The sequence below is a fragment of the Camelus ferus genome, chromosome 3 (assembly GCF_009834535.1).
Source record: "Camelus ferus isolate YT-003-E chromosome 3, BCGSAC_Cfer_1.0, whole genome shotgun sequence".
NCBI classification, from domain to species: Eukaryota; Metazoa; Chordata; class Mammalia; order Artiodactyla; family Camelidae; genus Camelus; species Camelus ferus.
The window spans coordinates 25094239-25106786 of NC_045698.1; the positions used below are offsets into that span (position 1 = coordinate 25094239).

Below are 12548 nucleotides of genomic sequence, written 5' to 3' on the forward strand. Positions count from 1 at the left end.
ATGACAATTATTAGATATGCTTGCAAATACTAGCACTCAATGGATAATTTAGCTCTTATTCTAACCCTTTCAACTTCTGCCAAGCTCTTAATCTGTGAAGGTTTTACATGATACAACTCTGTCATTTTCTCTCTGAAGTCAGCGTTCTTCATAAAAATAAAAGATAACAAGCCTGATATTCACATTTAGCCTATTTCATAGCCTTGTTATTTCCTCCTGGAAAATAAGAAATTTTAGGTACATTAGGAGCCTATTATACACAGACAAGCCAGCCAAATCCACAGGGACGGCTGCTATTATGACAGAATCACACGGAAACAAGAGATTAGGGGTAAGTGGGGATAGAAGAGGAGCAGAGGTGGAGAAAAGGAAAGGTCCAGTCAGGTGAGAGATGAACCCAAAACAATGAGCAAATTTAGTGTCATTCTCACATGCAAGTTTATCAAGATTAGTCACAGTCAACTCATAGAATTTTGGTTTCAGGGAAATTATTTTTTTAAGGCAGCAATAAAACTCACAGTCCCTTTAGAGTGGGTATACTTCTTCTTAAACTGTCCACTGCTACAGCCCAAGAATAAGACATTCTAGGTTAGAACAAATAGGAGAAAAGAAAAAAAAATTGGGCTTTTAAAATGTTCTTAAGTTTAAGAACATTATAAATGAGGCAGGAACAATATTGCTGCAGTTCATATTTTCCAAGCAAAACACTTAAGTTTTCAGGAAGACTAGAATTCTATTGTATAGCACACTGAAGAAAAGCACAGGCTTACCCTGGCTTTGTTATTTATTAACTGTGTGACTTGGGGCAATTTACTTCAGCTCTCTGAGCCACAGACTTCCCTATAAAATGGAGATAATGAGAACATTTGGCAGGACTCATCAGCATTTATTCATTCCATAAATATTTATTAAGTGCCTAATATGTTTTAATAAACACTGTGCTAGGTACTGGGGACTTAATGGCAAATGTAATAGACAGTCTTCTTGAAGCTTATATTCTAGTAGGTAGTTTAGAAATTTTAAAGTAAATAATAATTACCATCTACTGAGGGTGCTATTTATTGCTTTAAGCAATAAGCAAGATACTATGTAAGAAATAATACAAGATGGCCTCAAGATAGCATTGCCAGTAGGAAAGTTTGCATAAGGAAGCAGCAGTTTAAAAAACAGGCAATACTTCACAAGTTTTATTCATAGTAACTCAATACAGGATCTGAAATCAGAAATGCTGGGTTTATATGATAGTTCTGATGCTAATTAACTAATTACATGACCTTGGGAAAATCAATCCAAATCTCAATTTTTTCACTGATAAATACAATTAACTACCTTTCTTACAGAGTTGCTATGAGGCTACATACGATAACATACACATATGCACAGTGCCTGATGTAGCAGGCATCCAGTAAATGCTCCTTTCCTTTTACTAAGGGTCTATGTCAATAAAACTTTAAAAATAAGTTCTAATATTTCCAGTAGTTAATTAAACCTTTTTCAGTAGCATCAGAAGCCAACCCATTGCTGTCCTTATCTTAGTAAAGATATAAGGTGAGGCATCAAAGACCACAAAAAGAACCAGCATCAGATATTAGGGGTAAACCAACCAAATCACTACTGCCACAGAAAATAAAAGCATTCTATCTAAAAATCTCCTAATGGGATTTCACTAAATTCCCAAAGTCTATCAACCGATCCCAGTTCTCTTTCTTTTGTAAGTTATTTTTTAGTAAGTACAAATCATAAAGCAATGCTAGTGCAAGCTCTCAGAAGTTACAACCTTTAAGATACACAAACAGAATAATGTAAGCCATTAAATGGCTTCCCCAGAGTTAAGTATAAACTCACAAAACATCTTTATCTTCATCATCTATGTATTTTAATGTAGACTTTCTCCAATCTCATTTTAAAGTTGTTGCTCTCTTCTGTCCAATGTCCTTAGCAATAATGACTAGATTATATCACTATATAGAGTTACATTTCCCTCCTTCTCTCTTATGACATAAATGTATCCATTATTCATTTTCATATTGCTTCAAAATTGATATGCAGCAAAAGCAAAACCTTTATATATAGCATAAGTCTTACTATATTAAAATAAACATCTTTATATTTTTATATTTTTGTATATATATTTTTATTGAAGTACAGTCAGTTTACAATGTTGTGTCATCACTTTACTATATTTTTAAGTTCTTTAAAAATATATTTTTATTTGATTTCTTTGAAGAATACATTTTAGTTTTAATGATTTTTAATGGTGTATTTTATTTACTATCTTCCAAAAAACTAAGATACCACTACCTTTATCTTATTCATCTTTACATCCCATAGAGGGTGCTCAATATATTTTATTGATAAATTTAAAATTACATGAATCAAAATAATTACAACAACACAAAAAGCACTCTGTTGAATCAGGCTTTGTACTTTTCAGTACTACCTGAATTAAGTTATTGGCTAAAATATGGCTTTTTTAAGACAAACTTTTCTCACCCATAATTAAACTTCCTATAAAATGATATAACTGATGATAAATAGAATATATGGAACTCTCAGTAAACTAGGGGATCATTCCATGACCTTCAAAGGGTCACATGGTTCTGGTAGCAGGAAAGTAGGCTACAGATTCATCTCTAACCCTCACCCCTAATTTACCGACATCTACAAAAATGAGAATGAAAGTTCTAAAGTACTACCAAGAATCAGATTAACTTTACATTATGGCAATCATTTTATAACTGGTAACTAATGTCACACAAAGTTTTGCAAAAAATTCTACTGACAATTTAAGCCTAATTTATATTCAACACTCACAAAACAGATTTTATCAATAAAACACATATTATATTTCTATATTCCTAGTGAAGAATTTCACTGACCTTAATTTTTGGTAATAATGGTTACAAATCTTAAACTGTCAATACACTTGCCTTTTATTACACTAAGAAGGATCAATATTACCTATGCAGTATTCCTGCCAAAAATGCTTAGTCCTAATCTTATGCAGAGAAAAAAAATCATACAAATTCAAAATAAAGAACATTCTGCATAAGAAATTGGTTTAGACCATTCAAAAATGTTAATATCATAAATGACAAAACAGGGGTGGGGCTAACGAATTGTCCTTAATTCACTCTAAGGGCCATGATGGCCAAATGCATGATCCTTAACTGGATCCTGGATTAAAACAAGCAAACAAATAAATCAGCTTTAAAACACTATTAAGAGAGTTAGTAGGGAAATTTTAATATGGACTATTTATAATATCAAAGTTTTACATCAGTTGCAAACATATCATTCTCATAGACATTTATAAAGGTCCTATACGATAGATTAAAGGCTCTGGGAAATACTGCAGTAAAGAAGTCTGAATAACTTTGTTTATCCTAGGGTTTTACAAACCTTTTTGGTAATAAGGCCTTCTTTCCTCTTTAACATGTAATAATATGTACAGAAGTTTGGAAATATTTCATTAAATAATTCATTTCTATTATTTATACAGTATTAATTATTCACAAATCTTAGGTTGTATAAGTTGAATAAATAGCTTAAAAATTACTAAAATATTAAATTTCAAACTCAATATCACAGGTTTAAAAGTACCTGGATGATAGACTCTCCCCAATGAAGACTTCATTTAGTGCTCTCACTGGCAAAAGCTGGGGTCCAGAAGCCTCAAACCCTGCAGATAATGAAAACAAAAAAAAAAAATTCAAGATGTAATCTTTAGAAATGTTATCATATAAATTTATAAAATATTAAAGTATTCATATTTCTGTCTTAACAGAATCTATACTTTCACATTATTAACATCTAAATTAAGTATCTCTCATTTAAAGTATTCATAATTCAAACCCTCAAAATCACCTAAACATTATAGCTGCAACGAAGCCTCTGTCTCTCCAAAATAAACCTTAGTTCTCCTTGAAACAATTCTTCAAGAGTGATGAAATATATTTATTCCATAGCATAAAATTCACGTTGTCAAAATTGACTTAGTTTTATTCTGGAGGCTTCAGAAGTAGAAATGATCAAGTACTCCAAAGAAGAGCCATTTTGGATTTAAGCAGCAAGTTACATGGATGGTTCATGTTGGAAACCAAATGAGTTATTTTAAAAATCAGATTTTTTTCAAACAGAAAAATCTGAGTGTTTTTTAGCAATGGCAGCAGTGGAGAAACAACCACATCTCCTTTTATGACTCCAAAAAGAAGTCATCTTTTTTTTACTCTATAAGGTTGTATGCACAGTTTAAGTAATCTTCCTTGATGATTATTTAAACATCACTCCATCACACAAAATCCTCCAAAGAATTCCCACTGCTTTCTGTATCAAACTTGTAATTGTCACCTTCAAATGGTTTCTCTTATCTTTCACCAGGCTCCAACTGGAAATGCCAGCCCCATCTTCTCAATGTCACCAATAGCAGATTCATTGCGCCCATGTATTTCCTGTTGGGCAAGCACTATGGGACAAATTCCCTTTTCTGTCTCCTTCCCATTTTTTCCTAAGTCAAAGCTTAAAAGTCCACTTCAATTCTGGCAGCTAGCCTTAAGATGGTCCCCAGGGAGTCCTGCCTCCTGGTATTCACATTTTTGTTCAACTCTCCCTCTAACGTCATACCAGGATTGGTCTATGGGACCAACGTAGGGCAGAAGTAATGATACGTCACTTCAAAGATTCAGTTAAAAAGACTTCTACATTGGTCACTCTCTCAGATCACTTGCCCTGGGGGAAGGTACTTTATGAGAAGTCCAATGGAGAAGTCAACATGTGAGGAAATGAAGCTTCTTGCTAACATACACATGAAGGGTTTTGAAGCAGATCTTCCAGTCCCAGTCTTGTCTTCAGATACTGCTGTCCCTGTAGACAGCCTGTCACCTCCTGAGAAACCCTAAACCTGAACTAACATGCTATGCCACTCCTGGATTCTTGACCTTCATAATCTCTGTGAAATCATAATAATTATGTTTTAAGATACTAAATTCTGAGGTAATTTGTCATGTTTTAAGATGCTACGTTTCAGGGTAATGTGCACAGGTATCGAATACACATTAGACACTTAGTACACTAAAAAAAACTTTCCACCATTGTCACCAGCACAACCACTGATCTAATATTCTCCTCTGACTTGTGGCCTATTACATTCTTCTGTTTATACGTTTATTGAACATTGATTGCATGTATCTCATTTCTTTTGGATTATAACTGCCTAAAGTAGCCCAACTATTCTTTTGATTATAACAAGTTACTACGATACCAAACAACTTTTGAAAACGTATTTGACCAAATTATATAATGGGTTAACCTTATCAGCTAAATCTCAGAATAATATAGTAGAAAGAACTTGACAGAAAAAGGTATATAAAAAATTTGATGTCTTAAATCAAATCTGATTTACTTAAAACTGCAAAATCTAACTTTTGAAACTGCCTTAATTTGGTACTAGATATATTCACACTTTCATACCTGACAAGTTTTATAAATTAAATAGCTAAAATTTATTGTTTAAATTATTTTTCTTTACATAGGGTAATTACTAATGGAATGTTTTACATCTCCCCACAGATTTTCTGCAAATGCTCAACTAACATTAAGTACTCACTAAAATTTTTTTTTTATTGAAGTGTAGTTGATTTACAATGTTTCAGGTATATAGCAAAGTGATTCAGTTATACATATACATACATATATATTTTTTCTTTTCAGATACTTTTCCATTATGTTATTACAAGAAACTGTGCTTACAACAGGTCCTAGTTGTTTGTCTATTATATATAGTAATGTGTGTCTGTTAATTCCTAACCCCTAATTTATCCCTCCCCACCCTTTGGTAACCATAGTTTGTATTCTATGTCAGTACTCACTAAATATTACTAACCAATAAATCTAAAATCTTACCAAACTGTAACCGCATGTTTTTCTTTTATATGGTCTTGACTTTCTACCTCTATTCCCATTTTTCCTCATCCTAATTTTCATTTCCGTATTGCACTTTTATGATGTATGCTTGCTGAATTTCACCTAAAATCCTTTATTAAAGGAGGAAGAGATTATGTAAAATTGCTTCATCTCATTAATTCTGCTTATATTTTCTTTCATGCTAATTGAATACCAAACATTATCTACTCATGAATTTATATGCTCATTTATAATCTGCTCATTTATAACTTGCTTCCATAGGACATGAAAAGATAGACTCAATACCAAGAAACAATTTTCTATTTAAGAGAATGGATTACAAGATTAATTATAATTTGTATTTTTAAATACAGACTTGTTATACTTGTGACAGAGACCATAACATTGTGTAATTCTCCCACACTATCAACTGTTAGACTATGTTCTACCCATGGGACTAGTAATGGCCATGGAATATGAGCAAAAGTAGTGAAAAAGCCCACTCCTAAACCCTCCGTAAGGGTCCTCCAGGCTCTCACAGCCATTTTCTCCCCACAAGCTCCAGAGGGCCCAACTGAAGACTCGAGGCCTTAGAAGATGGTAGGAGCCTTGTTTGGAGGTTGCCTGAACATCCATTGGACAATGAGATGAGCTCGAAATAAATCTTCAGTATGTTAAGCCACCAAGATTCTGGGATTGTTAATGAAATCAATTAACTTATCCAAATTAATACAATGAGCCTTGCAAATAAGAAAGTTACTAGTTTATGTGATTAAGATTTTTTTTTAAATAATAAATAAATCAACCCTATTTCCCTTGAAGGTATAAAGGTAGTAAAAACGAATTCTTCCTTAACTTGTACACAAATACAATCTAGTTAAAGGATAGATTACACTAGGTGAGAGGATACAGCTCAGTGGTAGAGACTGTGCTTAGCATGCTTGAGGTTCTGGGTTCAATTCTCCGTACCTCTGTTAAAAAAATGAAAAATAAATAAACCTAATTACATCTCTTCCAAAAAAAGAAACAAATAGGATTATCTCTTGGGATCGTCTTGCATCATGAAAGTCTTACAGTTACTAGCAAAAGTAGGAAAATATCGCTAAATTATAATCAAATTAGCTCAAAACTGAGAATTCACTTTAACACAACAAAAAAGCTGCATATCATATCACTGTATGCTAACATTCTCTTAGCATCTTACACAAATATTTGAAATACAAATCTTAAGTCTGGGATACAAAATTTTCTAATAAAAAAGTTTTAATAACTAGAACTATGGTAAATATATTTAAATATAAGTATATAAATGTGTAAGTAGTATGAAATCTTGCACAAATTAGTTCATTTTCTTTCTACCACTTTCTTTTTCCTTTTTGACATTTCAAAGATTAAGGCCAAGAATCTTTCCTGAAATATCAACTATCCTCTTGGACATTTTGTAGTCCTTCCCCAATCAACTAGTTTTCAAATTCACCCTAGAAAACATTTCTTATAGAAATATGCTATATTTCTTATTTCAGAATCTAATTATAACAAATTTTACAACTCAGGTAGTCCAATTGTACTTTCCTAAGTGTTGTCAGTGGCACCAAAATCCCCAAATAAGTTCATTATAAGTGATCACTTCTAGAAATTAGAGATTAAAGGAACTATAAATTAAATATCACCCCAAACACATCTAATTCCCAGTCCACCTACTTGCATCATGAACTCTCTCAATGTTGAAGGCTCTACTATGTTGATTCAAACTTAGCTGCTGTTCATGAAGGTCGACAGGAACAGGGTTGATGCCGGTCCCTTCAAGGTATAACCTGATTCGCTGCCTCCACAACCATCTTAGAAGAGTGAAGGGAAAAGCAAATTAACACAGAAAAAATTAACTAAGGATTATAATTAGCCAAATTAAAACACTCCTATTAAAAAACTAGTTATTCAATAAACAAATTATATCATAAATACCTTTGTACTGCTCAAAGACAAATTTAGGCGTTTATTTCTCTTCTCAATTATAACGGAACTATCTAATGTGTCTATACAAAACTGCCCAAATGACTTGAATTAAAGTCAAATTCTTTTTTGAGTATTCATTAAACCCAATATGCTGAGCTAAATACAGTTGTGTTTTGCTCATCAAAATGTATAACATATAAAAAAAAGCATTCTGAACTTAAAATGATACTATGCTAAGGTGGTCAGATTAGATAAAAATCCCTTAAAATCTATAACGATGCTTTTCCCTCTCCTAAAATCTGTAATGATGCTTTTTTTTTTAAAGTAAGAGAAAGAAGAATAACAAACACTATAACACTTAAGATTACACCAAAACTTAAATGACATTTTTGGTAAAAGTAAAGAAAAAAAAAGAATCAGGTTTAACTTATTTCAAAATCAAATACTGATGCATCAAGAAGCCAACAGGACAGATTCTAGTAGATAAGTATACAAAAATATACTCCCACTTGGTAGCTATAAATTGGTTACTTGTAGAGATGCCAAACTTCTGAAATGACTAGAAACTGGAATCATTATTAACAAAACAATTCCAGAAGTCAAGAAGATTTAATACCATTTCACAAATACCTGGAGAAAAAGCTTTCTCAAACTATAAAAGCTAGGCTAAGTACTCAAACTTGGCTCTCTCTAACATAACTGGCCAACCTCATCTCAGCTCCCACCTCTACCCTCCTCTTTTCAGGACAGTCTGACCACTGAACAAATTAAGTGAAAGAAATATGAAAAAACACGTCCACTGCTTAAGAAACACTTAACATAGAGATAGCAGGAATCCCAGCATGGTTGGAGAAATTCCAACTCTCAGTCATTCCGGAAGGGAGAAGATGAGGATAAAAAAATATACAAACTCAGAGAATTTGAACACTCAATTTTAGCCAACAGTTTTAATCATCCTTCTACCAAACTGCTAAAAACATTTAACAAGTTTAGGAAAGTAGAGACATGGCCTCTCTCTCACTGAAGGAGAGAAACCTCTATTTGCAATTACATTACAGGCCAAGTAGCATTTGGCAGGGTTTCTCCATACAGTTCCAGCTGGACTGGAAGAAGGCAAGTTAGATGTGTTTGTAACTCAAATTATGTAATATTTTTATGGCTACTGTTGAAACTGTAGACTAATTCAAATATTATCTAATTTGTTCTGTTTAACAGCAGTTTTAATGGCACACATTAGTAAGTACATAACAATAATAAGATTACTATTATCCTATTACCTTAATAGGGTATTTGCAGAATAACAGTAAGAAATTCCTACCTGAACTCACCACGATAGAACTTCTGTAAGGCTTCTGGGAAGGAATGCGTATATCGAACAGGAAGACATAAATGACCTTCAGATCTTTTTAAAAGGGATTTGGATGGTGCAAAAGGAAGAAGAAAAAAAAGTACTTAATTCAAAAGGTATCACTAAACTACAAAAATTAGATATAAAATTTTAAAAATTCTACTCTAGACTTCATTTTGCCACAAAATTGTCTGCAATTTCAACAAGAACAAACAAAAAAAAAACCAGGTAGAAACAGTTGACATTCAGCTTTAATGACATAATACACAATACTACCTAAGTTTCCACATTACAGTGAATCTAAAAATGGCAGCAAATTTGCCACTGATTGATTTCCCTGCAAAATTATCTATTGGTACAGTGGTGTTTGCATCTTACCTTTAAGTTATTTAACTATTAACTTTGGGTAAGTTACTTTAGCTTAATCAGCTTCCTCATCTCTAACAGGGCAATAAAACTACCAAGCTCAAAAGGTTATTCTGAGGAATAAATTTATGAGAAACTGTTTTAAACCATAAATTCTTTTTAAATGTCATTTAAGATATTCCAGGTCAGTAAGAGAACTCAGAAAGATTAATACAATGCAATCCTTCATTTATTTAAAAATATATAAGGATGAACTCCTTCAAAGAGTTAATGGCTTTATGTAGAAGACAGAAATTTTTTTAAAAATCGTAAGTTATAAAGTGTTAAGATTGCCTACAGGATGCTATAGAAGATGAGATGATACAGCATCTAACATGAGAAAAAGGGTCCAGAAAGCCCAATCATCATCATTTACATGATGCTTCAATCTTGAGGGAAAGGCTGAAAGTAGGTCTGGCAAAACAAATCTTTACTAATGACTGTAAATTAACTTACAAATGTGAAGAGCAGAGAAAAAGGTATTTACAAAGTTGTGACTAATCGATAATTTACCTGAGAGAGTCAACATTGAGGTTAAGAAACTTAGTCAGGGAATAGGTTTTTAAAATTTTTATATTTATTGCAATACTTGTACACAGTGCTAAGATTATAAAAGTTATCAACAGTCATCTGATAGTCACCTAACCTACCTGAGGTCAACTGCAATTCTAAAATACTCTAGAGAGAAGAATCTAGACTTGGCCTGGAGGATTCACGTTCAATGTGGCTTATTCTCTGGTGCTAGCTGCTGGCAAGAGGCCTCAATTCCCTTTGTATGAGCATCTCCACATGAGGGCTGCTTTGGTACCCTCACATCATGATGGCTGACTTGCTACAGAATGAGCAATCCAAGAGACCAATACAGAAGCTGCAATACCATTTATGACCTGGCCTTGGAATCCACACACTGTCATGTGATATTCTAATTGGTCCCAAAGATCAGCCCTGATTGAATACAGAAGTGGGAAGGGAACCACATAGGTGTAAATACTGGGAGGTTGGCTATCATATGCCTTCTATCCCATTTTGATTATTAAGCATTTAAATGTCATAATTATTTACAGGGGTCAGTATAGTGGTACAGAATACAGAAGAGATAACTAAAATTATATATTTAATTTAGAGGAGTCCATGTGAGTGATCTTAGAAGTAGATCCTCCAGCCCAAGTCAAACCTTCAGATGCCTGCAACCCCAGGTGACACCTGACTATAACCTCAGAGAGATCCCAAGTCAAAACCATGCAGCTAAGCTCTTCCTGGATTCCTGACACACAGAAACCAGGAGAAATAATAAATGATCATTATTGTTTTATGCCTCTAAGTTTTGGGATAATTTGTTATGGTGCATTTGATAACTAATACAGAGAAGAAGAAACTTAAGTTGAACATTTAACTTCTAGGCTTATTTAAGGATTGTGAGACAATTCAGTGCTTATGAAAAAGAAGTCAGGCAACCTGTATTACAGCTAGGAGGCTTAATACATTTCTGCCTGGAGGCAAAAAGAGAAACCAAAAGACTTCTAGGACACATTATTCTAGGTAGAAATTAGAGAAGCAACACCTTCTACTTACCAGTTTCAAAATCCCTGCAAGCTAATGAGCATTAAGCCAGCTTTTAAAGGAAAATATATTTCAACAAACTGTATATAATGTGATCACTAAAGAATCTCTTCCTTTAATAGTATAAAAATATGCCATTACGAAGTTCTAAAATACACATGCACCAACACTAAAGGCAATCAAAAAATAATTACTGAATCAATGATCTCAATTACTTATGCCCAGGAAATATTTACCCTAGCTAGCTTGGGGTCCTAGCCCTGCTCCCTAAAATCATTTAATTAATCATTCATTTTTCAAATGTTTATTGCCTACTCTGTGTAATACTGTGCTAGTGATAAAGAAATTAAAAGTCCTATATTTGGGTGGGAGGGTATAGCTCAAGTGGTAGCACACATGCTTGACATGCATGAGGTCCCAGGTTCAATCACCAGTATCTCCTCCAAATAGAAATAAATGAATAAACCCAACTTTTAAAAAAAAGTCCTATAATTAAGGAATTTATAGTGTAATGGAAGAGACAAATAAGCAGAAAATATATGAAAAGATAAGTGCTCTCTGATAGGGAATCACAGTCAGAGCCAGGAGAGGCACTAGTCTTGAATGAACAAGAACTACACAATGAGTAAGTGGTGTAAAGACACTCTAGGCAAAAGCATGAGAAGAACATGGGCCTTCTGGAGAAGTTGCACTTACTCTTTCACACCTTGCTATCTTAAGTATCAACAAAGCTCCTCACCAGAGTTAAAGCTGCCACATGGGAGCCTCCAACCATGACATTAGGATGCTCACACATTACACTGCACTTAGAACAGCCTCCAGTTTAGGGGAGGAGGGACTGAATGAAGGTAGTCAAAAGATATAAACTTCCAGTTAGAAGGTAAGTAAGTACTAGGGTTGTAATGTACAACACAGTGACATAGTTAACACTACTGTATGGTATATTTGAAAGTTATTAAGAGAGTAGATCCTAAGAGTTCTCATCATAAGGGAAAAAAACCTTTTTTTCCTTTTTTTGTAGCTATAAGAGATGACAGATGTTAACTAAATTTATTGTGGTGATCATTTCACAACATGTGTAAGTCAAGTCATTAATCTGACGTACACCTTAAACTTATACAGTGCTTAGATACCAATTATATCTCAATAAAACTGGGGGAAAATACAATTAAAAAAAAAAAAGAACAGCATTTAGGAAAGATCCTAGAATATTCCTAGAGTGGCACTAGTTTTTTTTTTTTTAGCTGAAGAATGTATAGTGCCTATGGGTAAATGAGGCTAGAAGAAACCAGAAAAGCAGACAGATAACAGATGGTGAAAGATCATATATAGTATGTTAAGGAATTTGCAATGTATCCTGAAAGTGATGGGGAAGCTCTAA

At 33.3% G+C, this 12548-nt stretch overlaps 1 protein-coding gene across 2 annotated transcripts in view; it reads right to left on the bottom strand.

Annotated features, from left to right (window-relative positions):
- The window catches only part of NADK2 (NAD kinase 2, mitochondrial), a 42440-nt gene that overhangs the window by 12795 nt on the left and 17097 nt on the right, over positions 1 to 12548 (bottom strand). The window contains exons 5-8 of one of the 2 annotated variants that reach the window (XM_032471037.1): positions 9173 to 9256; positions 7603 to 7739; positions 3604 to 3682; positions 519 to 584 (exon numbers count right to left, since the gene is read on the bottom strand). In XM_032471037.1, coding sequence (XP_032326928.1) covers positions 519 to 584; positions 3604 to 3682; positions 7603 to 7739; positions 9173 to 9256 — 366 coding nt within the window. The remainder of the gene's footprint in view (positions 1 to 518; positions 585 to 3603; positions 3683 to 7602; positions 7740 to 9172; positions 9257 to 12548) is intronic. The other variant, XM_032471041.1, reaches the window with a different exon arrangement.